This window comes from Pseudoliparis swirei, chromosome 11 (assembly GCF_029220125.1).
Source record: "Pseudoliparis swirei isolate HS2019 ecotype Mariana Trench chromosome 11, NWPU_hadal_v1, whole genome shotgun sequence".
Classification (NCBI taxonomy): Eukaryota; Metazoa; Chordata; class Actinopteri; order Perciformes; family Liparidae; genus Pseudoliparis; species Pseudoliparis swirei.
Window position 1 is genome coordinate 15,345,407 of NC_079398.1, and position 28,000 is coordinate 15,373,406.

The following is a 28,000-nucleotide window of genomic DNA, read 5'->3' on the forward strand; positions in this document are numbered from 1 at the left end:
CGAACTACAGCTTCATTCGTGTTTATTAGATGGATGAAAATACTCAGTATATTTTAGTGTGTGTCTGTGAGGCTGTGTACACAATCTTTCATCATTCAGTCTTTAATCTTTATTGATAAGGTGATGTCATGTATTTACAAAGTTCTTCAATGTACAAAAACTAAACAAAGTAAAGAAGAGCAGCTTCATGTCACACAGTGGGTCATGGTCCTGACCTCCAGCAGGTCTAGACGAGTCCCTGTAGTACGACTTTGATATAAAATGTTTCTCTTTCTTGTCTTCAGTGATCCACACACACACAAACACACCTCGGGAGTTTTCCTGTTTCACCAGAAGAACAGACTAACTCAAACAGCCAATCACACACAAGGTCTGATCGATGACATCATCAGTGAGGTCAGCTGGGGGGGTTTCCTCTCAGCCCCAGGGGAACTAGCCTCGGCATGGGCCTCCAGGCCACGCCCCCCCGTCTCCGGCCCCCCTCTTCCCCTCCTGCTGCTACGTCGCTGCTGGGGGGGTCTGCCGCTTTGACTCCGCCCACCTTCATCTGAAGCAGAGGGGGCGGAGCTAAGACATGAGTGTTCCCAATGAGCTGCGACAGTGTTGAGTCTGTTAGGTCGTCAGAGTCCGAGTCCAGTTCCAAGAGCCAAGGTTTGTGGGCGTGTTCCTGCTCCGTGGCTCCGCCCACTAGCGCATCCTCAGGGTTCTCCGGCGAGGTGACGGTCTGCTGGTTGAGGAACACGATCTCGTTGAGGATGGAGGTCAGACTCTCGTCGAGAGGCCCCTCTACTGGCACCGCGGCCCCACCGCCAGGCGGGTCCAGGTCTCTGACCTGGTCCTGGTCTCTGACCTGGTCTGAATCAGCAGAGATCAGGAGGGACGGCCGAGTTGGAAGCTGCTGCTGCTGCTGCTGGAGAAGAGCTGGTGGTGCTGGTTGTTGTGGTCGTTGTATCTGTTGTTGTGATTGTAGTATTTGTTGTTGTTGTATTTGTTGTATATGTTGTGGTTGTAGTATTTGTTGTTGTTGTATTAGTTGTTGAGGTTGTTGTAGTATTTGTTGTTGTATATGTTGTATCATCTGTTGTTGTATTTGTTGTTGTTGTGTCTGTTGTAGTATTTGTTGTTGATGTGGTTGTAGTATTTGTTGATGTGGTTGTAGTATTTGTTGTTGTTGTTGTCGTTGTTGTAGTATTTGTTGCAATATGTGTTGTTGTTTTTGATGTTGTTGTAGCATTTGTTGTTGTGGTTGTTGTAGTATTTGTTGTTGCATTTGTTGTAGTATTTGTTGTTGTTCTGGTTGTGTTTGTTGTATGTGTTGTAGTATTTGTTGTTGTGGTTGTAGTATTTGTTGTAATAGTGGTTGTGGTTGTAGTATTTGTTGTTGTAGTAGTTGTTGTGGTTGTAGTAGTTGTTGTGGTTGGGTTTGTTGTGTACTTAATGGTTGAACGAGCTGCAGCAGGTTGTTGAAGTTTCCAGCTGTAAACAAAACAAAAGCTAATGTCAATAACTAAATAAACTTCAATAAATTATAAACAAGTTATTAATTAATTAGATTATGATGAAGGTAGTTAGTTAATTACCTGAGATTATTTAGTTAGTTAATTTAGTTAATTTAAGTTACCGGTGAGGTTAATTAGATGGTTAAATTAGTTACTGTGAGGTTAGTTAGTTGGTTAAATTAGTTACCTGTGAGGTTAGTTAGTTGGTTACATTCGTTACATGTGAGGTTAGTTAGTTAAATTAGTTACCTGTGAGGTTAGTTAGTTGGTTACATTCGTTACATGTGAGGTTAGTTAGTTAAATTAGTTACCTGTGAGGTTAGTTAGCCGAGTTACCTGTGAGGTTAGTTAGTTGAGGTATTGTGAGGTTAGTTAGATAGTTAAATGAGTTACCTGTGAGGTTAGTTAGTTGAGTCACCTGTGAGGTTAGTTAGTACATTGAGTTACCTGTGAGGTTAGTTAGTTGAGTCACCTGTGAGGTTAGTTAGTACATTGAGTTACCCGTGAGGTTAGTTAGTTGAGTAACCTGTGAGGTTAGTTAGTTACCTGTGAGGTTAGTTAGTTGTCTGTGAGGTTAGTTAGTTGCCTGTAACTAGTTAGTTACCGGTGAGGTTAGTTTAATTACCTGTAACTAGTTACCTGTGAGGTTAGTTAATTAAATGAGTTACCTGTGAGGTTAGTTAGTATGTTGAGTTACCAGTGAGGTTAGTTAGTTCCATGTGAGGTTAGTTAGTTAGTTGCCTGTAACTAGTTACCTGTGAGGTTAGTTTAGTTAGTTGAGTTACCTGTGAGGTTAGTTACCTGTAACTATTTACCTGTGAGGTTAGTTAGTTGTTATTGTGGGGTTAGTTAGTTAAATGAGTTACCTGTGAGTTTAGTTAGTTGAGTCACCTGTTAATTTAGTTACCTGTAACCAGTTACCGATGAGATTAGTTAGTTACCTGTGAGGTTAGTTAGTTGTCTGTGAGGTTAGTTGCCTGTAACTAGTTACCTGTAAGGTTAGTTACCGGTGAGGTTAGTTTAGTTACCTGTAACTAGTTATCTGTGAGGTTAGTTAGTTGCCTGTGAGGTTAGTTTAGTTACCTGTGATGTAAGTTAGTTGCATTATTGTGAGGTTAGTTAGTTAATTAAATGAGTTACCTGTGAGGTTAGTTTAGTTACCTGTGAGGTTAGTTAGTTGCCTGTAACTAGTTACCTGTGAGGTTATTTAGTTATCTGTGAGGTTAGTTTAGTTAGTTGAGTTACCTGTGAGGTTAGTTAGTTGCCTGTGAGATTAGTTAGTTGCCTGTAACTAGTTACCTGTGAGGTTAGTGAAGCTGCTGCAGGTCTTACCTGTGATAGTGGGGCGGGGCAGTGAGGTGAGGTGGATCTGCTGGTGGGTCAGACTAGGCAGGTTGAGAGTGACTGTGGTGATGCCTGTAGACAGGAAGAGGAAGTGTTACTTCAGAATAAAAGCACATGGAGGCAGAGAGCCGAGCGGTGGTGAGCGCTACCTGCTGGAGGCACCGGGCTCACGGTCAGGACTGGTTTCCTCGGCAACGCAGCAAGCACCAACGATAGGACCTCGGCAGCCCCCAGATTCTTAAAGGACGACGACGGAGTCCTACTGCGGGACAGGATGTTGGGTATCGTCCTGGGCCTGTCCCTCGCCACTGATGCATTGTGGGATGCAGGAGGAGGAGCCTGGACGGACACTTGCAGGACGTTCTGAGGCGGCAGAACACGTAGAGCGATGGGAGGAGCCATGATGATGTCTTCAGTTGAGCCCCCTGCTGGAGGATCTGAGGCCCCGCCCCCTGCTGTTTGCAGCTGATTGGCTGTTTCGTGTCTTTCCTTCTGTGTGGCAGACTGGTGCTGCAGCTCAGTGAGGATTCTCTGCTGACTCGTACCTGCAGCCATAAACACATTAAATATGTCTTAATACTATACAGTAGTCAGTGCCGCCGCTCCCATTATGTGCACTACGCGCTGTGCGTAGGGCACCAAGTCCTGAGGGAGCACCAAAACATAGGAAACCAAAAAAAAATCCTCATCGTTATAATAATTATAATGGCGATATTATTTCAATCTAGTAATATTAGACACCTTTTAGGCATGTATGTCACAAAACAGGCAGAACAAGAGATATATGACCAAGTTGATCAACGGACAGCCATATCTGTGACAACGCAGGGTTCATGTCAGAAAGCAGAAACAGAGTAGCCCCACGCCCCTGTCATCCCTGTCACCCAGTGTCCCACATAGCACATCCCTCCCCCGGAGCCTCCGCCCCCTCCCACCCAGTCCCTCCCAGAGCTCCATAGAGACTGTGTCTGTCCAACGGCCACTTAAACTTAAATTAATTCTATCAAAAGAAAGCAGAAGAGGAGTCGTACACAATAACCTTATACAAGTTAACATCATTATTTCAGCAGTGCAACAAAACAGGACTATTAAATGTGGTCTCCGAAATATTAGATCTCTGTCATCTAAAGCTGTGTTACTAAATGATTTAATATCAGATAATCACATTGATTTATGTTGTCTAACTGAAACCTGCTGAGCCATGAAGAATATGTCAGCCTAAATGAATCGACTCCTCCAAATCATATTAATACTCACATTCCTCGAGGCACCGGTCGAGGAGGTGGAGTAGCAGCCATCTTTGACTCGAGCCTATTAATAAATCCTAAACCTAAATTAAACTACAACTCATTTGAAAGCCTTGTTCTTAGTCTTTCACATCCAACCTGGAAAACACTACAGCCAATTCTATTTGTGATTCTGTACCGGCCACCAGGTCCATATTCAGAGTTTATATCTGAATTCTCAGAATTTATATCAAGTTTGGTTCTTAAAACTGATAAAGTTATGATTGTAGGAGATTTTAATATCCATGTGGATGTTGATAATGATTGCCTAGGTGCTGCATTCATCTCATTGTTGGACTCGATTGGCTTCTGTCAGAGAGTACAGAAACCCACTCACAGCTTTGGCCACACGCTTGATCTTGTTCTTACTTATGGCGTTGACATTGAGCATTTGAAGGTCTTCCCACAGAATCCTCTTCTGTCAGACCACAACCTCATAACTTTTGAATTTATACTACCGGAGTGTACTCCGTTAGTCAAAAGTTTCTACACCAGATGTCTAACTGACAGTGCTGTAGCTAAATTTAAAGAAGTGATTCCTTCTGCATTTGATTCAATACCACGTCTCAATATAACAGAGGACTCCTGGTCTAACTTTAGTCCATCCCAGATTGATCATCTTGTTGATAGTGCCACAGGCTCTCTGAGAATGACACTGGACTCGATAGCCCCTCTGAAGAAGAAGACAGTGAGGAAGAGGAGGTTTGCTCCCTGGTATAACCCTCAGACCCGCAAACTAAAGCAAACGTCACGAAAGCTTGAAAGCATATGGCGTTCAACTAATCTGGAAGAATCCCGCTTAGTTTGGCGAGATAGTCTTAAAACATATAAGAAGGCCCTCCGTAATGCCAGAGCAGCCGATTACTCATCAGTAATAGAGAAAAATAAGAACAACCCCAGGTTTCTCTTCAGCTCTGTAGCCAGGCTGACAGAGAGTCACAGCTCTGTGGAGCCGAGTATTCCAATAGACCTCAGTGGTAATGACTTTATGAACTTCTTTAATGAAACGATTTTAACTATTAGAGGCAAGATTAATAATCTCTTGCCCTTAACCAGTGCCAATCTGTCCTCAAGTGGAATGGCCTTGGAAACTGCTGTATGCCCTGGTGTATATTTGGAGGGCTTTTCTCCCATCAACCGTGACCAATTATCGTCAATGGTTTCTACTTCTAACACGTCTACCTGTCTCTTGGACCCCATCCCGACGAGGCTGCTTAAAGACGTTTTGCCTTTAATTGGCAGCTCTCTATTAGATATTATCAATGTGTCTCTGCTAACAGGCCACGTACCACACTCCTTCAAAGTGGCTGTAATTAAACCTCCCCTGAAGAAGCCCACTCTGGATCCAGAGGTGTTGGCTAACTACAGACCGATCTCTAACCTCCCCTTCCTCTCCAAGATCCTTGAGAAAGTGGTCGCAAATCAGTTGTGTGACTTTCTACATCATAATAGTTTATTTGAGGAGTTTCAGTCAGGATTTAGAAAACACCACAGCACCAAGACAGCACTGGTGAAAATTACAAATGACCTCTTAATGGCATCAGATAAATGATTCATCTCTGTACTGGTCTTGTTAGACCTTAGTGCTGCATTCGACACCATTGACCATGACATCCTATTACAGAGACTGGAGCAGTCGATTGGCATTTCAGGCACGGCACTAAGTTGGTTTAAATCCTATTTATCAGCTCGATCTCAGTTTGTATTTGTAAACGATGACGCCTCGATAACCACCAACGTTAGTCACGGAGTTCCACAAGGTTCCGTGCTTGGACCAATTTTATTTACCTTTATACATGCTTCCTTTGGGCAATATTATCAGGAAACACTCCATAAACTTTCATTGCTATGCAGATGATACTCAACTATATCTATCGATCAAACCAGAGGAGAGCAACCAACTCGGTAAAATTCAAGCATGTCTTAAAGACATAAAAACATGGATGACCTGCAACTTCTTGATGTTAAACTCAGACAAAACCGAAGTAATTTTAATCGGCCCTGAGCACCTCAGAGATCAATTATCTGGTGATGTGGTTTCTGTAGACGGCATTGCCCTGGCATCCAACACCACTGTAAAGAATCTTGGCGTTATCTTTGATCGGGACTTGTCCTTTAACTCCCACGTAAAGCAAATCTCAAGGACTGCATTCTTTCATTAACGTAATATTTTAAAAATCAGGCAGATCTTGTCTCAAAAAGATGCAGAAAAATTGGTTCACGCGTTCGTTACTTCGAGACTGGATTACTGCAACTCCTTATTATCAGGCTGCTCTAATAAGTCTCTTAGGTCCCTCCAGTTGATCCAGAATGCTGCAGCTCGTATTCTCACCAAAACTAAGAAAAGAGATCACATCACTCCTGCACTAGCTGCTCTGCACTGACTCCCCGTAAAATCAAGAATCACTTTTAAAATTCTTCTCTTAACGTACAAAGCCTTGATTGGTGATGCTCCATCATATCTTAAGGAGCTTGTAGTACCATATTGCCCCACTAGAGAGCTGCGCTCACTAAATGCGGGACTACTTGTAGTTCCTAGAGTCTTAAAAAGTAGAATAGGAGCCAGAGCCTTTAGTTATCAAGCTCCTCTTTTATGGAACCAGCTTCCACCTTCAGTCCGGGAGGCAGACACAGTCACCATGTTTAAGAGTCGACTTAAGACTTTCCTCTTTGACAGAGCTTATAGTTAGGGCTAAATCAGGTTCACCTGGTCCAGCCCCTTGATATGCTGCTATAGGCTTATAGCTGCCGGGGGACGTTTTAGGATGCACTGAGTACCTATCTCTTTTTTTTCTCTCCTTAGGGATGAATTTTCATCTCTCCATCACACATTACTAACTCTGCTTTCTCCCCGGAGTCCTTTTGACTTCACGTCTCATAGGGTCATCGGACCCTATGAGACGACATAGATCCTATCTGCCTGATGGATCATCGAGGTCTGGGTCGTGGAATTCCTGCCACCGACTACGCCACTGTCCTGTTGAGACTCCGCCCACTGTTGAGACTCCGCCCACTCCTCCTCTCTACCGCCATCTGCCTGATGGATCGTGGAGGTCTCCATCGTGGAATATGCCTACTATGAACTATTCATACACTGTCATATTCATTGAATGTATTTTAACTCTAAATCTGTCCTTCTGTACACATTACATCTATTGCACCTGTCCATCCTGGAGAGGGATCCTCCTCTGTTGCTCTCCTGAAGGTTTCTTCCCTTTTTTTCCCCCTGAAGGGTTATTTGGGAGTTTTTCCTGATCCGATGCGAGGTTTTGGGGCAGGGATGTCTATATGTACAGATTGTAAAGCACTCCGAGACAAATTTGTAATTTGTGAAATTGGGCTATACAAAATAAACTGAATTGAATTATATTTAATCGCTCAGGCATCATAAAGGAGTTATGCTTAGGGCACAAACATGGCGAGCAGCGGCACTGACAGTCGTGTTCTACGAGGTTTCTGATGGAGACTATAAGTCACCTGATTGGATGGAGAGGTTTCTGATGAAGACGTCTCTCTGCTGCTTCAGACAGATCTTCAGACTCTTCAGGGTTGTTGACTTATTCTGAAGCTTCTGGATCTCCTGATGGGCCTGAAACACCAAACATATATATATACATATATATACATATACAAATACACATATTATATATATACATACATATACACATACATATATATACACATACATATATACATAAACACACACATACTGCGTGTATATATATACATACTGTATATATACACACACATACTGCATGTATATATATACATACTGTATATATATATACACACTGTGTATATATATATATATATACACTATAGTTATGTATATATATACATACTGTATATATATATATATACTGTATATAAATATATATATACACACATACACATATATATATATACACAGTATATATATATATACATACATATATACTGTATATATGTATATACATATATACTGTATATATATATACATACATACTGTGTATATATATATATACATACTGTACATATATATACATGACTGTCTCAGAAAATTAGAATATTGTGATAAAGTTCTTTATTTTCTGTAATGCAATTAAAAAAACAAAAATGTCATGCATTCTGGATTCATTACAAATCAACTGAAATATTGCAAGCCTTTTATTCTTTTAATATTGCTGATTATGGCTTACAGCTTAAGAAAACTCTAAAATCCTATCTCATAAAATTTGAATATTTCCTCAGACCAAGTACAAAAAAAGATTTATAACAGCAAAACAAAATCAAACATTTGAAAATGTGTTTCCAGGTGTTTCGAGTTAATTAGACGATTCAAGTGATTTGTTTAATACCCTACTAGTATACTTTTTCATGATATTCTAATATTTAGAGATAGGATATTTGAGTTTTCTTAAGCTGTAAGCCATAATCAGCAATATTAAAAGAATAAAAGGCTTGCAATATTTCAGTTGATTTGTAATGAATCCAGAATGCATGACATTTTTGTTTTTTTAATTGCATTGCAGAAAATAAAGAACTTTATCACAATATTCTAATTTTCTGAGACAGTCCTGTATATACATATATACTGTATATATGTACATACATACTGTGTATATATATACAGTATATATATACACATACATACTGTGAATATATATATACTGTATATAAATATATATACACACATATATATATATATATATATATACACATACATACAAATATATATATATATATATGGGAATACAAGGGAAGGGGAACCAGGTTCTGGTACCTGGTCCAGCAGGACTCTCTTTGAGGAGTGTTTGACGTTGATGACTGAACGCAGCGCTCTGAAGGCTCGGCCCAGAGCCTCCTCACTCAGACACCCCCTGTTGACATGATTAACATTGTTAATAAAGTTATTCAAGCTTCCTGAGTCTCTTGTGATGTTTCTTCAAGACCTTTAGGTGATGATGTCATAAAATATGAAGACAGAAATGTGAAGCTTCATTTAAAACTTCTTAAATTCTGTGTTTCTGCTAACGTGACGCATAAGAACCGGGTCTTACGCAGAGTCCAGGTCTCTGGGAATCCTCGCCGGCTGGTCCATCCTCTCCACTAGTTCCTCCACTAGTTCCTCCACCGGTTCCCTCACCAGTTCCCTCACCGGTTCCTCCACCAGTTTCTTCTCCGGTTCCTCTGCCTGACGACCAGAAATCATCCTAATTTTATTATATGCGTTTTATTGTGTGGTTTTATTTCACGATGCGACTTGAAAATGATTGAGATGAAACAGGAAGTCACTTTAGAAATAAAACATCAATATTATTAATATTAAAGAAATGAGCCCTGGTTGGATGTGAACACAGGGGTCTGCGTCACATTGCGAATGCTAATGTTGAGCCACCGATCAGGGGAAAACCTCAATGCGTTTGTCGCCTATAGAGAGAACATTACGGTCCAAGTAGAATACATTTGGGTCCAAAACTTGTCATTTAATATTTTTAGGAGGTGTTCCTCTGACAAATTAGAATGTTTCTTCATGTCAATGTGTTCAGGCCTCGACTGGCAGCATCATGATTATTTATGGAAGGTTGGCATTTATTGGGGTTCATATAACGATAAGTAAAGTTTAGTTAAAAGTCACCATTCAGACCTTTAGATCTTGAAGAAGATTATGGTCGATCGGACAAGTTTTGTGGGAGAAATCCGTAAATGTATAATGGCAAAAAATTACAAATTCAAGCAGAAAACGCAAAAAAAATTAGTAGCCCCCTATTGTTCAAATCGAACAATATGTTTTGGACATGTTACAGGATGCAATGTGCATATATACTACAAGTCCTGAGTAATTAGTCTCAACAGTGTTGAAGTTATGAGCATTGAAAAACAAGACACGCCCCTAAAAGGTTCATTGGTCCATATCTCCTCAACACAATAAGATGTCAAATAGATTTGTATACCTCTAGGTGACAGAGCTTCACTCATGATGCACATGAAGTTTGGTGTGAATCTGAACCAGCCTGGAGGAGAACTGGCCAATTATGTGTTTTTTACTAAATGAATAATGGCGAAAATCTAAGCAGGTGGAGCTTAAGGGTCTGAGAGGCTTTTTGTAGAGCAGGTCCAAGTGGACATGTGCCTGATGTTTCAAGTCAATCAGACTTCCTAGGTGAGGGGCGTCACCGGTCAGACTTTGAGGGGGGCGCTAGCGAGCAATTTCTTTAACCCAAATTTCCCATCTCTTATCATATGTCTATTTTTACCACGCCCGACGAGTTTGACAAATTTGGAGAGTTTTGGGGTCTGCCACGTAATCCCTATGGGCCCAATGTTCTAAAATAAGAATCGGAATAATAATAATAATACCCCAAACAATTTAAATATTCTTTTGTTTTGTGTGTGCGACATTAAACTGAAACGTTAGTCACCGTGGTAACGAGTCCCTCCTCGTCAGGCGAGTCCTCCATCTGGTCCAACAGATCCTCCATCAGGTCTGAGTCTCTGCATCCCGTCCCCGCTGCCTCCGACGGTGGAGCAATGAAAGTGAGGAACGCGTCCCTCCTCTTCGTCAGCCTCCTCTTCTTCTTCTTCAGATGGGAGTGGGTCGTCCTCAGGTTCTGGATCACCTGCACCGCCTGAAACGCACAACCGACCGGCTGGTAACCAGAACACAAGACCCGTGAGAACCAGGAGAACCGTGAAGGAGCCGGACCTTATTCAGCGTGAAGATCTTGGAGGTCGTCCCCTCCCTCAGACCGACTTCTCTCCTCAGACCGTTGAACAGCTGGAGCAACTTCACACGCCGCTGCTTCTCCAGAGCGTTGTGGATGTGACGCTGCAACAGAAACATGAGATTCAGGGGAACATCTGAAACCTCTAGAGCACAGGGGAACATCTGGAGCACAGAGGAACATCTAGAACAAAGGGGAACATCTGGAGCACAGGGGAACATCTGGAACCTCTCGAGCACAGGGGAACATCTGGAGCACAGACTCATGAGGAAGAGGAGGGACACGTTGAACTTCCTCTTACGTGCTTGTCGACCATCTCTTTGGTGTCTTCTCCGTTCTCCAGCTCGTCTCCAAAGTCTGACGAGTTGTCCGTGTCGCTGCTCGTCCCCGTCAACTTGTCCGTGTCGCTGCTCGTCCCCGTCGACGTGTCCGTGTCGCTGCTCGCGCTCTTTGAATCCTCCCCCTCCATCGTCTGATTGGCCCCGCCCCCCCACTCCGCCTCGTCGTCCACACAGATTATGTCCAGGTCCAGCAGGTTGCTGGCCGGCTCCGGTGGGGGTCCGTCCCCTGCGGGGGTCTGGACTAGCACCCCACCAGGACCCGCTTTGATCCCGAGCTCAGCCCCCTCGCCTGTGGATGGAGCGGCGGGGGGGTGAGGCTGGAGGAGGGTAGAGAGAGCGTTGGGACTCGACACGATGACCGGAGTCCTGCTGGAGGAGATCCTGCAGGACCCGGTCTGAGCCCCGGAGCCCAGGCGGAGCGGGGAGGAGGAGGTCACTGTGGTTGGTGGAGTCTGAAGGGATGCAGCAGAGAGGACTGAGGGGGAGGAGTCAGAGAGGGGTGAGGAGTCAGATTAAAATAAAACCATTAAACTGATGGTGGGCCCATAGACTAACCTCTCTGGACAGATTGGTTCTGGTTGGCTGTTCTCAGCTGGCTGATGGGGACCAGTTGGACCAGTTTGCCATCTGGTCTGCGATAGCACTGGACGCCGGACTTCGACTGGACCGGCTGCAGGACCATCCTCTGACTGATGGAGGAGGGGGGAGGGAGGTTCCTGGGAGGAGCCGGGGAGCCTTTAGGAGCTGGTTTTACAGGTGAGGCCGCAGAGCTGCTCACCTGAGAGTCTGAAACCAGAATCAGCAGAAACCACCGGAGGGTCATCACCATGCAGTCAATGCAAAGACCAGGACCAGCATCTGGTCTTTAGAAACCAGCATGAGGATCCTCAACACAGGAGACCTGTGATGTCATCTCTTGTTTACAGTAGTTAAATAGTTTAAGCTCTGTAATTATTCATAATAATAATAGTCTGAAGAAGCTGATCTTCAATATTACCTGAAATGGGGGCAGAGCTAGCAGAAGCTGCAGGTACCACTCTGACCTGACTGCCACCTCCCTTCAGACCTGGAAACACCCGAATGGTGACCGTCTGGGTCCCCGCCCCCTCAGGTGACCACTGAGAGGAGGTAGCCGATTGGTCGACCTTCACTGCTGCAACACACAGACGCTATAGCATCAACCACTGAGCTAACTAGTCCCTCTGGAGACTAACTTACTAACTAGTCCCTCTGGAGACTAACTCACTAGCTAACTAGTCCCCCTGATACTAACTTACTCACTAGTCCTCCTGGAGATTAACTTACTAACTAACTAGTCCCCCTGGAGACTAACTCACTAGCTAACTAGTCCCCCTGATACTAACTTACTAACTAGTCCCTCTGGAGACTAACTTACTAACTAGTCCCTCTGGAGACTAACTCACTAGCTAACCAGTCCCCCTGATACTAACTTACTAACTAGTCCTCCTGGAGATTAACTTACTAACTAACTAGTCCCCCTGGAGACTAACTCACTAGCTAACGAGTCCCCCCCCCCCCCCGAGTCCTCTGGAGACAAGCTAGTTAACTAGTACCTGTGGGGTGGGGGGGCATTGTGACTGACGGCTGAGGTCTGGGTGGGGGGGCGGTGGGTCCTGGACTAGAGGAGCCGGGGGGCTTCCTGGTGCCCACCCGGCCCGTCAGGTACGCTGCCAACCGATTGGCTGGATGGAGCGCCCCCATCTTCCCCAGCTGGATCTTAGCCAGAGGGTAGAGCTTCCCGTTGACCTGGAACACAACGAGAGGAACCTTCAGCATCCTGACTTAAGATGAAACACCTAGAACCAAACGAGAGGAACCCTGACCCGGCAGAACCTGAAGCTAAACATCAAGTCATGAATATTCATGAGCTCTCACCTGGACCAGGTGGTCTGGTCCTCCCGGCTGCTTCCTATTGGCTGAGAGGAAACCAGCTGGAGAGACTCCCGTCAGGAAGGGCAGCGCCATGCTGACCATCATCTTCCTCTTTGATACTACCTTTATCTCCTCCTCTACCTCCTCCTCGATGTCACCTTCCTCCACCTCTCGCTGCCAATCCTCAGGAGGCGCCGGCTCCTCCTCCTCCACCTCCCGCTGCCACTCTTCAGGAGGCTCCTCCTCCACGACCACCTGTTTCAGGGGTTCCTGTTCAAAGACAAGCGGTGCGTTCAAAACATCACACACACACACACTTATATAAATATAAATATATTAATTTATATATGAATATTTATATAAATATATATATATATATATGTTTTTTTCAACACATTATGAGACCGACCTGTTCCCTCCGTCTCCTGAGTCTTTGACGTCTCTCTGGTTTCTCTGGTTTCTCTGGTCTCACTGGTTTCTCTGGTTTCTTTGGTCTCAGTGGTCTCAGTGGTCTCAGTGGTCTCTCTGGTTTCTCTGGTTTCTCCCGCTCCAGTCTGGGTCTGGAGATGTGCATCTTGTAGTGGATGCAGTGCTCGGTGGCTCCCTCCTCCAAGGTCTGGCTGACGGGACTGACCAGATAGCCTTTGATCCAGAAGGGTTTGTCCAGCCGGTTCTGGGCCATGGCCTCGCACAGCTTCTTCAGGACTAGGTTCCGGTCTCCATCGTTCACCCACTTGCACTCGGCCATGATGGTCAGGCGCTTCGACGGCTTCGGCTTCGGCGGCCCGTCGGGGGGGGCGGGCTGAACCGGATCACCTGCTGAGGAAAAAACTCAATCAGGTTTCAATCGGAACCATTAAAACCAAGACTGGATCCCTACAGTGAAGCAGGACTATCAGTTAGACCAGGACTATCAGTTAGTCCTACTTCACTGCAGGGATCCTGGACTAACAGGTAGACCAAGACTCCTCAGATCGAAGCCGTTCTTTTACACCACACGTCAGGAGGTTTAGCTGAACCCACCTGCTGGAGGACTGCAGGGTTTGGTCTTTGTGAGCTTCTGCCTCGAAGGCTTCAGCTCATTGGATGTCTCCTGGAGGACAAACATCAGTCAGTTTTGAGCATCTGGAAGGACACATGAATCACTGAGCCTCTCTCGTTTCCTGTAGAGGACTCCTCCCTCCAATCAGAGCCCCTGAACATGTAAACATGAATCACCGCTGGATGTTCACAACTCTTCGGCTGATCCTTCCTCGTCCTCCTCCTCTTCTTCTTCTTCCCGACATAAAGTCGGACTCTGGCACAGCTGCTGTCATCCTCTCGTCTCGTCTGAGACGAGACAGCATGAACAATACGTTACACTTTACACACACACATATATATAATATATATACATACATACACACACATGTTTGTGTTCATGTGGAATATATGGATTAATGTTCAATAACATTTATTAAAATAAGAATAAATGTGATTGGACAAAAATAATTTCAAAGATATAAAACATAAATAAACTTAATCTTTATATTAAATGATTTGTTGTGATTATCAACATGTATTCATGATAATGATGTACAGTTCTCACAGAGGGGGTGGACAGGGCTGCAGGTTCAGGTACCAGGACCAGCTCTGGGTCTGAGTCTTCAGCGCCCCTCTTCCACAGAGTCCGGACCCGCTCGGCAGGCTGGGAAACGCTGTCCGCCTCCTTCAGGACTACGAGGTGTACAGCAGAAAGAATTATTATTAATAATAATAAACTAACTCTTCTCAAAGGAAGAGGTCAACGTTTACCTCCTCAGACCTTCATGTTTGTACGCTAAATAGCTAGCTTAACATAGACATGCCGCCTGGAGAAATGCTTCATTTTGACAGTACCACATTACCAAAGCTGAACAGAAGCTCTCTGATTGGATGATTGAACTTACCGTAGGCCATCTTCATCCTCCTCCTCCTCCTCCTCCTCCCCTTCTTGGTGCGTCCATGCTGGGAGGGGCTGGAGTCGGAGCCGTCCAGGTTCTTGAGGAGGACCACCTTCTGTTTCAGGCAGCTGCAGCCGAACATGCAGGCCGACCGGCCGCAGTGGCTGATCCTGGAGCAGTGGGACAGGCTGGAGCAGACGCAGCCCAGTCTGCAGAAGTCATTCAGGCAGGGGGGGGGCTCCCTCTGGACCAGCTGGATGGGGGCGGTGGGGTTCTCTCTGACGAAGCCCTGAGGGGGAACCAGGAGTCAAGAGTTAGAGGAACCAGGAGTTAGAGGAACCAGGAGTCAAGCGTTAGAGGAACTAGGAGATAGAGGAACCAGGAGATAGAGGAACGAGGAGATAGAGGAACGAGGAGATAGAGGAACCAGGAGATAGAGGAACGAGGAGATAGAGGAACGAGGAGATGGAGGAACCAGGAGATGGAGGAACCAGGAGATAGAGGAACGAGGAGATAGAGGAACCAGGAGATGGAGGAACCAGGAGATAGAGGAAACAGGAGATAGAGGAACGAGGAGATAGAGGAACCAGGAGATGGAGGAACCAGGAGATGGAGGAACCAGGAGATGGAGGAACCAGGAGATGGAGGAACCAGGAGATAGAGGAACGAGGAGATAGAGGAACGAGGAGATAGAGGAACGAGGAGATAGAGGAACGAGGAGATGGAGGAACCAGGAGATGGAGGAACCAGGAGATGGAGGAACCAGGAGATGGAGGAACCAGGAGATGGAGGAACCAGGAGATAGAGGAACGAGGAGATAGAGGAACGAGGAGATAGAGGAACGAGGAGATAGAGGAACGAGGAGATAGAGGAACGAGGAGATGGAGGAACCAGGAGATGGAGGAACCAGGAGATGGAGGAACCAGGAGATAGAGGAACGAGGAGATAGAGGAACCAGGAGATGGAGGAACCAGGAGATAGAGGAAACAGGAGATAGAGGAACCAGGAGATGGAGGAACCAGGAGTCAAGAGTCAGAGGAACTTCTTCTCAACATCACTAAGATATGAAGATATTGTGTTTCTATCAATGAAAGTCGGATCTCTTACCTTCAGTGTGAAGAGTGACGTCAGAGCAATGGTGGCCCTCTCCTCCGTGATGCTGGTCCGGGGTAGACCCTCCCACAACACCCCGTCCTCCAGGTCCTTCTGTCTCAGCAGAGATCGGGTGATCATGGGTCCCCTGTCCTTCTTGCTCTGACGGATCATCTCCAGCTCAGAGTCAGACTCTAGCGGAGCAATGTCCTGCGAGACATCGGACGGGGGGGGCGGGGGCTTGACGGGGCTGAGGGTCTGAGACGAGGTCTTGGGTTTGAGCTTCCTCCTCTTCTTGTGTGGAGTAGATGGAGTTAGTGGTTCTGTGGGGTCCAATTGGTCTTTCAGCTGGTGTTTCTTTGATTTATGAGGCTCAGTGACGCCAGATGTGTTCTCCGGGTTCTGGACTGAAGGTGGTGTAAGGATTGGACTGAGTGCAGATGCTGGAGATGGTCCTGCTCTGGGTTTAATGAGTTTCAAACCCCTCTGCCTCCTGAATGTTTTGTTCTCTCCAAGGGCGAGTTTGGGTCTCTTGGAGGGGGGGATAAATCCAGAGATGAGGTCTGAGGTGGGCGAGCTGGCAGGCTGCTTCTTCAGGACTCTGTCCAGGGTACGGACGTAGCTGGTGCTCTTGGTGGGTAGCTCGTAGACCACCGGCACCACAAGTGGCTGTGTGAAACTGGAGGCTCGCTGGTCGATCAGCTTCCCTTCGTTCTCCAGATACTCGTCCAGCATGTCGCTGCAGAACGCAGACAGGTTCTTCTTTGGCGGATCGGAACTGGGACCGGCTGCAGGACGAAGCACACAAGGGGTCACCGTTAGTCCAGTCGGTTTCCTTGATGAATGATGTCATTGTTTCTGAGCTCACCTTCAGGGTTGGCTGGTGTCGGCGTGGACGCAGCAGCCTCCGATGGAGAGAATTTCTCTCTCCATCCTTTGATCTGAGTCACATCTGTGGTTTTCCCTGTTCTGGACACAAACGCTGCAGAAGCACCTGCAGACAGAACAGGAAGTCAGTTGGGGTCCTAAACTCTCAGGAGGACTGATGGGAAAAGACCCTGAAGAAGTGGAGCCATCTATAAAGGTCTGTCTCTGGTTGGTATGAGTGTAGTGACCTTGAGTGGGAGGCACCTCCGGTGGCAGCGGCTCCAGAGGAACTCCAGGACGAGGGATGGGCAGGCGGACTCCCAGGTACTGCAGGTCTATGGCCAGAGTCGGATCCAGAAGGTTCATCTTCAGACCAACTGATAAACAGGGAAAACATAACAAAGACGTTCCCTCTCATTCTAGAATCTAGAATAAATTACAATAAATAACAAAGACCTCTGACAGAATGTGACCAGTGTTGTGTTCATGGTCCGTCAGTTAGAGAGGAAACCGCAAGACTTTGTTTGGTCGGAGTTACTCCAGTAAAGGTTACTGCATTTTTCTATAAGACAGCGAGAGTCCTGCAGCTGTTCAGTGACTTAAAGGAACTCTACGTCACAGAGACACACATACAGTGCATCCGGAAAGTATTCACAGCACTTCATTTTTTCCACATTTTGTTATGTTACAGCCTTATTCCAAAATGGATTAAATTCATTATTTTCCTCAACATTCTACACACAAAAACCCATAATGACAAAGTGAAAACTGTTTTTTGCAAATTTTTGCACATTTATTAAAAATAAAGAACGAAAACATAACATGTACATAAGTATTCACAGCCTTTGCTCAATACTTTGTTGAAGCACCTTTGGCAGCAATTACAGCCTCAAGTCTTCTTGGGTATGATTCCACAAGCGTGGCACACCTATTTCTGGGCAGTTTCTCCCATTCTTCTTTGCAGAACCTCTCAAGTTCCATCAGGTTGGATGGGGAGCGTCGGTGCACAGCCATTTTCAGATCTCTCCAGAGATGTTCAATCGGGTTCAAGTCAGGGCTCTGGCTGGGCCACTCCGGGACATTCACAGAGTTGTCCCGAAGCCACTCCTTTGTTATCTTGGCTGTGTGCTTCGGGTCGTTGTCCTGTTGGAAGATGAACCGTCGCCCCAGTCTGAGGTCCAGAGCGCTTTGGAGCATGTTTTCATCCAGGATGTCTCTGTACATTGCTGCATTCATCTTTCCCTCAATCCTGACTAGTCTCCCAGTTCCTCGCGCTGAAAAACATCCCCACAGCATGATGCTGCCACCACCATGCTTCACTGTAGGGATGGTGTTGGCCAGGTGATGAGCAGTGCCTGGTTTCCTCCAGACATGACGCTTGGCATTCAGGCCAAAGAGTTCAATCTTTGTTTCATCAGACCAGAGAATTTTGTTTCTCATGGTCTGAGAGTCCTTCAGGTGCTTTTTGCAAACTCTAGGCGGGCTGTCATGTGCTTTTTACTGAGGAGTGGCTTCCGTCTGGCCACTCTACCAAACAGGCCTGATTTGTGGAGTGCTGCAGAGATGGTTGTCCTTCTGGAAGGTTCTCCTCTCTTCATAGAACAACGCTGGAGCTCTGTCAGAGTGACCATCGGGTTCCTGGTCACCTCCCTGACTAAGGCCCTTCTCCCCCGATCGCTCAGTCTGGCTGGGCGGCCAACTCTAGGAAGAGTCCTGGTGGTTCCAAACTTCTTCCATTTCCGGATGATGGAGGCCACTGTGCTCATTGGGACTTTCAATGCTGCAGAAATCTTTCTGTACCCTTCGCCAGATCTGTGCCTCGATACAATTCTGTCTCGGAGGTCTATAGATAATTCCTTGAACTTCATGGCTTGGTTTATGCTCTGATATGCACTGTCAACTGTGATACCTTATATAGACAGGTGTGTGCCTTTCTCAATCATGTCCAATCAACTGAATTTAGCACAGGTGGACTCCAATCAAACATCTCAAGGATGATCGGTGGAAACAGGATGCACCTGAGCTACATTTTTAGTGTCATGGCAAAGGCTGTGAATACTTATGTACATGTTATGTTTTCCTTCTTTATTTTTAACAGATTTGCAAAAATTTGCTAAAACCAGTTTTCACTTTGTCATTATGAGTTGTTGTGTGTAGAATGTTGAGGAAAATAATGAATTTAATCCATTTTGGAATAAGGCTGTAACATAACAAAATGTGGAAAAAGTCAAGCGCTGTGAATACTTTCCAGATGCACTGTACATACATACATACATACATACATAGACACACACACTAAGCCTGGCACATTAACATGGAAGACAAAACTGAAAGGTTAATGAAGGTAAACCTTCAGCGTTAAATAATTTAAACTCATATTTTGAAATCTCTCTCCAACCCGACATACCTTCCTGCAGCACCGGGTGGATCACCTGTCCGTGTCTCATCTGCTTCAAGTCTCTCAGAAAAACCTTCTCACAGGCAGCGATCGGCTTCTCCTCTGCCGTCTCTGCTTAAGAGACAACAAAAAGGTCTTCATGTGTCCACTAAACCCAGCTGAATACACGGGGGACTAAGAGACACAGTCAGACTGGCTTGGAGGTCTCCTCTCTGGTGGTCCTTGACCCATCTCTGTCCTGGTTCTTCTATTCAATGTGGAGATATTCACTCCATGTATGATGAGTTCTGTACCGTTGTCAGGTGTCTGCTGCAGGTGACCTTCAGGTGTCGGCTGAGGCTGTGAGGCCGGTCCATCACAGAAGTCCACCATGTGAAGTCTGAGGGCCTCCTGAAAGACAACGTCACTTTTTAATTTGATGTATTTTGAGTGTTCATTACAATCCACATCTTACAGCGGATCTCTTTTAAAAGGCGGCAGGTCAGGAACCGTTCCATAAGATAATCCTGTATGAGTCCCTCAAGGGGGAACGCCAGTGGTCCCAGTAGAAAAACGACATCATGTTACCTTAAACCCGGACTACTGTTGCTTAAGGAAATGCTTTGTACAAATAATAGATCTTAATAGAAGGACAGACTATTTGCCATGGTGGGAGGTGAACTGACATTTATTTATACCTGCCAATATTGACCCAGTATTCAGAAGTTGGTAATCCAAGTCCCGCCATCTTAGATTCCGTCCGTCGTAGAGACAGAGGGAACATCCCAAGTCTCCTAATTGTCGTTTCCTCGCTTGAACCGGAAGTGGTTCAGCGCCACCATATTGACGGCCGTCCCAGAGCTTACTCTGCTCCGAGGATCGAGGATGAAGGAGGAGCGAGGAGGGCGGGTGTCCAGGTAGTGTGTTAATGCTCGACACGCCGCCTCATTGGTCATCAGTTATGTCATTGGACACGCCCCCTCATTGGTGATCAGTTATGTAATTGGACACGCCCCCTCATTGGCCATCAGTTGTGTGATTGGACACCCCCCCTCATTAGTCATCAGTTCTGTGATTGGACACGCCCCCTCATTAGTCATCAGTTGTTTGATTGGACACCCCCCCTCATTAGTCATCAGTTCTGTGATTGGACGCGCCCCCTCATTAGTCATCAGTTATTTGATTGGACATTTATGTTCCCTAAACATGTCCGGACCAGAACCAGTTGCTGACTGACGCCAGAAACAGACGTCGCTTCACAGGAAACAACGTCTCATGTCTCTTCAAACACATCTCTCTCCTCGCGTGGTTTCCTTGCGTCTCTCCATGCATCCCTGGTGGGCAGGACCAAGACTAGGGTTTGGCACCGGTTTCAATACAACCGGACCGAAACGCAACGCACATTTCGGTGCTTCCTTTCGGTGCCTGAGCCGATTGAAATGGATAAAAACTATTGTTGTGAACTTCTCTGGTGACTCCGCCCTGTCAGCAGGTTACGATAGCCTCTCATATTGAACTTTGAGAGCGGAGGCGTGCGCCGTGTTTGACTGCCTGAGGCCGTGTCGAGCACACCAGCGTCAGGCTGGGCGCGATGGGGAGACCGTCACCGGTCCCCCTGAACACGTGGAGACCGTTGAATAAAAGAGCAGCCTGAACTCAGATTAGTACCGTAACGTTGATTGCAAGTCTTGCATTCATAAAAGTAGGCCAAGAAATAATAAATTGGCCATTATAACCATGTTTAAGCTAGCTCGTAGCTAGCGCTAGCTACGAGCGTGACAGTCTGCTAGCAGATGTGTAGGGTGTACAGCGGTCCCGGCTGTAATTACGGAGGAATAAAGACCGTGGGGCATCACTTTGTTTCAGTGGAATTCTCACTATCAGAAGCAAAACTTTATTTGTCACGTGTCATCTTCAGTACCTCTAATTGGTTGTTCTCTTTGCCCATGAAAACAGTGACAGGATTAACCCTATAAGGTCTGCACATGACAATACATATCACATAATGAAGAACATATATTGTGTATGTTAACAGTCCGATATCCGTTGTTTGTCAGTGCTCCATGATAACGGCTTCTGCAGGGAATATAGCCGAAGAGGTTTTTGTTTTTTTAAGTATCGGTTCAGGCACCGTTTAGGCACCGGTATCGTTTTAAAAGTACTGGTTTAGGACCGGTATCAGAAAAAACCCAAACAATACCCATCCCTAACCAAGACGCAAGGAAAAGACAAGGGAAGGCAACAGGGATGCAATTAAAAGACTTGGGATGCACCAAGAGACATGTCAATCACCTGATAGCCCCGCCCCTAAAGCCTCCCCTTCTTTATAGTCTGTGTGACTCTACAGACCATAAAGTACTAAATGATGACATCATGCTGTATAGAAGAAGACTTGAAACTAGAGACTGTGACAAACTCATGTTTACAATGTTTACAGAGGGAATACATCAAGTAGACCAGGGGTGCTCACACTTTTTCAGCATGCGAGCTACTTATAAAATGACCAAGTCAAAATGATCTACCTACGGTATGTCCCGATGCGCGCAGACACGCCGGCATCGGAGCTCTGTGGCGCGCGAGACGGCGAGCCGAGAAGTGTTAACGCGACACGTAGAGACAGAAATGACATGCTGTTGTGTAGATACAATCAATAACAGACGGCTGTTTAGTTTAATAAAAGAACAAAGACGTGCTATAGAGAAAATTACAGGGTGGCGGGCGGAGATTTCAGGAGGCGGGCCAATTTTTTTTAAACTCATGCAATCTACCAATACTACGCTGCGATCCACTGGTAGATCGCGGTCGACGTATTGAGCACCCCTGAAGTAGACAAACACAAGTGGGCGTGGTTTAAACTATCAGTAGGCAGAGTTAGGCTCAAACCAGGGGGGTGAGGTTACATACCTTTGATGTGAATGAGATAAATAACTGCTCCTCCACTTCCTCCAGGTTGGGCTGCATTGTTGTGTAGGTGGAGGCAGCCATCTTCTTTTCCTCCTGATCGGCAAGCTTTCGCCGCCGGGACTTCTTGTACCTGCAAGGTTTGTTGGCTGCGATTAGTGCCCCCTGCTGTGAAGGCTCCTGTGCATCGGCTTCTACTGTACTTGGAACAGGTGGACAGGGAACAGCCACCACATCTGTGTTTGAAAACTCCACCCCCATCCCAAGATCATCATTGGTGGAGAAAAAGTGCACGAGGTCGGCAATTGAAGGTGTGGGGGACAATCCGTCTCCGTCCAATGAAGAAAAGGTCGGAGACAGCGCCATCTGGAGCGCGAGGGGGGACAGTTCAGCAGGGAAGGGCAGCAGCGGTGGTTCATTGTCTTGAAATGATGGAACCGGATCAGGGGGTGGTGTGGAGGGGTCAAGAGTCTGTGGTTCAGAGGGAGATAGAGCCTGGAGAGGCAGCAGAGGGGACGTCACAGAATCTAAAGGAAGATTCTGTGGTACGGGCTGAAATGTTGTGAATGAAGGGTCTACGTACGGCTCGGGTGGAGGTAACACTGTGTGCCATTTGAACACAGACAAATCTTCACTGGGCTGCAACTCTTCAGGAGATACTGCGTGTGGAGTTGATTCAGATGGAGTGGTGTCGAGCTCTAGAGCGAACGACAAAGGAAGGTAAGTTAACGGCTCAGGAGAGCTGGCAGGAGACAAAGGCTCAAAGCCAAACGAGGAACACTCAGGGTCCAGGAGCAGAGAGTCAGACCTCGGTGAGTCTGAAGGTAGTGTGTAGTTTGGAGCAGGTAACACTGTGTTGAATGGTGACAATGAAATGGGAGACACGGCTAGAGACGAGGGACCGTTGGATAAAGAGGTGCCAAGGATACACAACGACTGATCCGAGTGGGGTAACACTGTCGTACCATCTGGTACCGCCAGCTCTGGGCTTATGCTCTCAGCAACTGAATCACAAGTCAAGAAATGATCCAGTCCTAGTCCTTCTGGGTCTGTAGTGGAGACAGCATCTGGACTGGAAGTCTTACGGGCAGTTTCAGCTGCTGGTCCTGTTACATTCAAAACTACTTCATCTGGATGAAGTGGTGCCCCAGTTGGTCCAGAGGCCAGGGTTTGGGACTTTGTGATATCACCTTCGAGGTCCTTCGGGGGATGAGTTGCTTTGTTGCCGCGATCAGAAGGTCGACATTCAGGAGCGGCAGGAGGACTCTGTGAATCAGACAGACACTCAGATGGGAGTGCCGGCAAAGGAGAGTCCAGTTTCTTCTTGGCCATTATAGATTTTGATGAATGCTGCTTCAGAAACAGAGCGAGGGCCGGCAGAGGCAGAGGCCGTTTCTGCTGCTTCGCCTTCACCTCTGATGGAGCTTGAGGCTTATGTTGGTTGTCTGAGTCCATAGATGAGAACTGGGACCCTGCAGGAGCAGCTACATCATCACTGATTTGAGAACAATCCGTCCTGACATTGTCTTTGGAGTTTAATAAATTCAAAGAGTCCTTATTGTCCCTGACTTTGCTCTTTGGAACAGTTTCCTCTATTTTTTGTTTCCTTCTGGGATCATCTTGTTCGTTACTTTTCAAAGCGGTGCTTTTTAGGTTGCTTTGCTCAGGTCCTTTATCGATTCCCAGCTTGTCCAGGTTGCATCGATGCAGTGAGACGTGAGCCTCCCGAATGAGTTCAGAGAATAGCTTCTGAGCTGGACGTGAATTACTGGTGAAGGAAATCAGACAAACAAAACACGACATTAGTTACATCTCAATAATTACTCGACAAAGTAAACAAATACACCTATGAACCAATCACAGCAAAGCTCAATGCATCACACTAATGTTTGGTGTTGCAACTAGGGTACAGGCCTCGTGGCACCTCCTTATACTTAATGTTACGCAAATAGTCTCAGTTGCTGTAGCAATAGCCCGAGACAACCACTCACGTTTGTTTTTATCTTTTCAGGAAACAGAGGTTGGCATCTGAGTTTGTAACTTTAACTTAACTCTGTAAAATCACTGGAAGCCAATGAGGAAGAAGCTGAACATCTTGGCAGATGCTTTCCCATTGAAGGAAGTAACTTCCAAGCTACTTGGACTTAAAACGAAAGCTAGACGTAACTACGTTTCTATGAATCCTGGATGACCGCCAGAGGCGGAGCTTAGCACTGGATATCTTTCGTCTCACGTACACACAGGTCACTCTGTAGTCTCTGCTGAATGTGCTCGTAATGCCCCTGAGGCTGCAGCACATACATCCTTCACAGGTACACCTCTTAGAGTCACACCTCTCAGGATCGCCCCTTATGTGGGAACACTATTGGTAGAACGGCCCCTTACTACGGATGGCAGAGCATGGACGGTCGCTCTGTACGCACAGGCAATGACCTCCAGTACCCAGTGGGACAGGTGCTGCTTTGCAAGGGCACAGGCCCTCTTAGATCCACCATAGCCGACTAACAGTTATGGTGAGGTCAAACTGTGCAAGCTGGATAGGCTGGTTGAGACACACGAGCGTAGGCACTGTACTGGGTCTCTCCGCACGACAGTTGGGAAACAGCTTCCATCTGCATCCGTACTGTAGACGGGTAGATGGCACTCAGCATTCAGAAAAATCCTTCCGACTGGTTCTGTGCAGCCGCTCTGTAGCCGGTTGGGCCCTCCAGCGGCCAGACCATAGCTGAACGCGGCTGGGATTGGGTAGCCAGATCCCTCCCCCCTAGCTGCGATAGAAGGTCCCTCTCGTCAGGGAGGCACCATGGTGTACTGCAGCAGAGTCTGTATAACAGGGGGAACCAAGTCCTGGCTGAACATAACGGGCCACCAGCAAACATCTGTGGCCCTGTTGAAGAACCCTGAGGAGTAGTTGACAAGACCAGAGGAAATGGGGGGTGGGGGGGCATAAAGAAGACCCTCTGGCCACGTGTGAACCAGGGCATCTTGACCAAGAAGACCAGTACTCTCCCTGAGGAGAACCAGTGGGGGCAGTGGGCCGAAATCTCCCCTCTGCCCTGCTGAAGAGACACCAGATGTTCTGCACCACCTCTGGGTGAAGCCAGGCGACGGCTGTTAAGCCCTCTCTGCAAAGGGCGCAGAGACAGAATGCCTAAGGGAGCGACAGCTGAGGCAGCTGTTTCTTTGGGGAAGAACTATGAGGGACTCTATAGTCAACTCAAAGGATAGCATGTGCCACATTGTCTTAAATGGCACCAGGGTTCCTTCTTGCACTAGGTTGGAGGGTCAGGAGAAGTGACTTCTTCTGAGGTAGTGTGTAGCATGTCGGAACTAGTCCTCTTGATGGGAGCCCGTGTTTGAAATGGTTGGGTTGGGCTGGATCCGGCAGCCCCGAATGGGGAGGTCAACCTCATCCCTCAGGTGTTCCACCTCAGCCAATCTAGTGGCCCTTACCGCGTAAGGCATGATGTCGCAGTTCGTGTAAAGGCTCTGCAAGAGGCACTCCCTCAGCTGCCAGAGGCCAAGACAGGGTGGGGGCGGGGCAAAGGTCATGACCGTCTTCAGGATGGAGAGGAGCCACACAGGTCCTACAGCCGGGCAGGTACACAGCCACGACTCTGGAGGGACTCCCACTAATGTGGGCTACTAAGTCAGTCTGAGCGGCAGGCGCTCTGCTGACTGCCAGAGAGAGGCAGGCAAGAAGGAGTGAGACGGAGCGAGCACTCTCAACACTGGTAGCTGTGATGACTGGTGTCCTACCAGTAAGCCTAAGCACACTCTGCTACTGTGGAAACGGGTCCTGTGAAGACAGGTCTCGTGAGGACCCTCTTTACTAGTCTTGTAGCTGTCAGAATTAGCGTGGAATCCAGTTAGCCTGAGTGGAGACACTCTGCTAGCTATAACAGCAGAAAAGTCATCACAGTCAATGTAGACGCACCAATATCGACTTATAACCTCAGTAGCGTCCCACCAGTTAGCCTGAGCGGAACACTCACTGAAAGACGGTGGTGGCAGTGGAGCATCCAGCCATGCTATTGTTAGTAAGACTTGAACTGCGTGTGAAGGGAAGATATCACAATGCAAAGTTTTAATGGATAGTTTTAAATCCTTAGTGTTTTCACTGCGGTGCAGAGAGTTGCGATGGTTATATGAAATACAACTTTCATTTTAATACTCTAGAGTAGTGAATGTTGTTTCCTGACGGGATGTGGGACAACGTGTCACTAGTCACTCATCACATTGTCCTTACAGGTTTAAGGCAAACAACAGTTCAGGTTAAAGGCTGTTCTCAGTCAATAACACACACAAAAAAGAGTAAATAATGGTCAAGGAAATACTCCGTCATGAGAATCCTATGAATGGAAGTCAAATTAATTGGATCGTATCAAATTAGTGCTACACGGATAAGTATCAACTAGATAGTGTTTTCATTGTGTGGATGATTAAAACACTCCTCGTGCAAAGACAAGATACAATACTCAATATGTTCCCATGGACTTTAAAACATTAAGTCTTCATTCTTGTACTTTCTTGCAAACTTGATATTTGTTGCAAAAAATTTGAAAGAAGAGCATGCCACCTTGTCAAAGCTGAACTCTTACCACAAACTTTCCCCAGAGAACTTGGCAGTGGATTGGTCTTTGTTCAGAGCGGAGTACTTCTGCAGGTCACCTGACCCCGAAGGCTTTGTGTCCACAGCTTTGGAGCTTCTAGGTTTATGGTTTGCGAGCAAAGACTTCAAGCTCTTCTTCACCGGATGTTGCTCGTTGGCCATTGTGCCTCCGTCTTTGCCATAAATCAATTTGAGCTTTAGGCCACAGGAAGCAGAGCCCTCCTCCTTCAACCCTTTAGCAAACGGGTTGCAGTCGACTTTGAGCTGAGAGAACCGGGAATTCAAGTAAGCAGTGACTGCTATGAACTCCGTCTGGTGGAAAGTGAACGTGACAACACTGGGATGGTTCAGATTTATGTCTTTAGCAGCTTTGTCAGTTTGGACCACGTGCAGTCGCGGCAAGTAGCGGTGCATGGGATGCAGGACGGCGTTCCCGTCTTGATCCGAGATGCTGTTCGTGAGCTTCAGTTTGTAAAAGGACACTGGATTCTGCATCCAGTGTTGACCAGTTGATGGCGACTCTGGATGAGTGAAGGGTTGACTCTTTACGTGACACTCTGCCTTTCCAGCAACCTGCCAGCTCTTGCCGGTCCACTTGTGCCGACTGTTGTCCAACGGCTGAATGTCCATGAACAAAAAGTACTTCCTGGACGGCTGCAAGCCGGAGATGCGAAAACGACAGTAGGGGAACATCCTGCTTCCCTGTTTCGTCACAATCATCTCTGTTTTGCATCTAAAAAACTCGTTCCACATGCTGTTGTTGTCCAGCGTCACTTTGATGCCTTTGCAGGTGCTGTCAGGTGACAAGTTGTCCGACTGAGGGTTTGAACCGGCAGCATGTTTCCGAGTAGGAAGTCCATCAGAAGTCATGATGGGTTCTTTTGATGGGTACCTGTTGGGTTTACCCATCATATCGGCCTCTTCTTTGGTTAGACTGGTGTATTCTTCCATCCCACCTTCGCTTGCATTCCCTGGTTTGGGAACAGCGAAGCTTTCAGCTGGATGATCGGCAGCAGGTGCGACTGCAGGGCCGGTGGCCCCGTCCTGATGGAACACCATTCCTTTCTGCTTCTTCTTAGAAGCCATAAACAGGCTCCACACATATAGAGCAGGAGGGTACCACTTCTTTTAAACGTCGGTAGGACGGTTCAACACATCCTGA

The 28,000-nt window shown here is 46.6% G+C and overlaps 1 protein-coding gene across 4 annotated transcripts in view; it reads right to left on the bottom strand.

Moving 5' to 3' along the window:
• Positions 1 to 94: 94 nt before the first annotated feature.
• The window catches only part of mgaa (MAX dimerization protein MGA a), a 29,211-nt gene continuing 1,305 nt past the window's right edge, over positions 95 to 28,000 (bottom strand). For 2 of the 4 annotated variants that reach the window (XM_056425570.1, XM_056425569.1), the window contains exons 2-26: positions 26,828 to 27,996; positions 22,230 to 23,994; positions 19,640 to 19,736; positions 19,356 to 19,457; positions 17,197 to 17,325; positions 16,950 to 17,075; positions 16,097 to 16,869; positions 14,996 to 15,278; positions 14,656 to 14,783; positions 14,286 to 14,396; positions 14,091 to 14,160; positions 13,477 to 13,886; positions 13,071 to 13,337; positions 12,749 to 12,941; positions 12,172 to 12,327; positions 11,730 to 11,960; positions 11,135 to 11,649; positions 10,815 to 10,937; positions 10,531 to 10,737; positions 9,169 to 9,302; positions 8,892 to 8,988; positions 7,607 to 7,718; positions 2,993 to 3,388; positions 2,832 to 2,915; positions 95 to 1,476 (exon numbers count right to left, since the gene is read on the bottom strand). In XM_056425570.1, the coding sequence (XP_056281545.1) occupies positions 398 to 1,476; positions 2,832 to 2,915; positions 2,993 to 3,388; positions 7,607 to 7,718; positions 8,892 to 8,988; positions 9,169 to 9,302; positions 10,531 to 10,737; positions 10,815 to 10,937; positions 11,135 to 11,649; positions 11,730 to 11,960; positions 12,172 to 12,327; positions 12,749 to 12,941; positions 13,071 to 13,337; positions 13,477 to 13,886; positions 14,091 to 14,160; positions 14,286 to 14,396; positions 14,656 to 14,783; positions 14,996 to 15,278; positions 16,097 to 16,869; positions 16,950 to 17,075; positions 17,197 to 17,325; positions 19,356 to 19,457; positions 19,640 to 19,736; positions 22,230 to 23,994; positions 26,828 to 27,924 (8,685 nt within the window). In that variant the 5' untranslated portion in view covers positions 27,925 to 27,996 and the 3' untranslated portion in view covers positions 95 to 397. The remainder of the gene's footprint in view (positions 1,477 to 2,831; positions 2,916 to 2,992; positions 3,389 to 7,606; positions 7,719 to 8,891; positions 8,989 to 9,168; positions 9,303 to 10,530; positions 10,738 to 10,814; positions 10,938 to 11,134; positions 11,650 to 11,729; positions 11,961 to 12,171; positions 12,328 to 12,748; positions 12,942 to 13,070; positions 13,338 to 13,476; positions 13,887 to 14,090; positions 14,161 to 14,285; positions 14,397 to 14,655; positions 14,784 to 14,995; positions 15,279 to 16,096; positions 16,870 to 16,949; positions 17,076 to 17,196; positions 17,326 to 19,355; positions 19,458 to 19,639; positions 19,737 to 22,229; positions 23,995 to 26,827; positions 27,997 to 28,000) is intronic. The other 2 variants (XM_056425572.1, XM_056425571.1) reach the window with 2 other exon arrangements.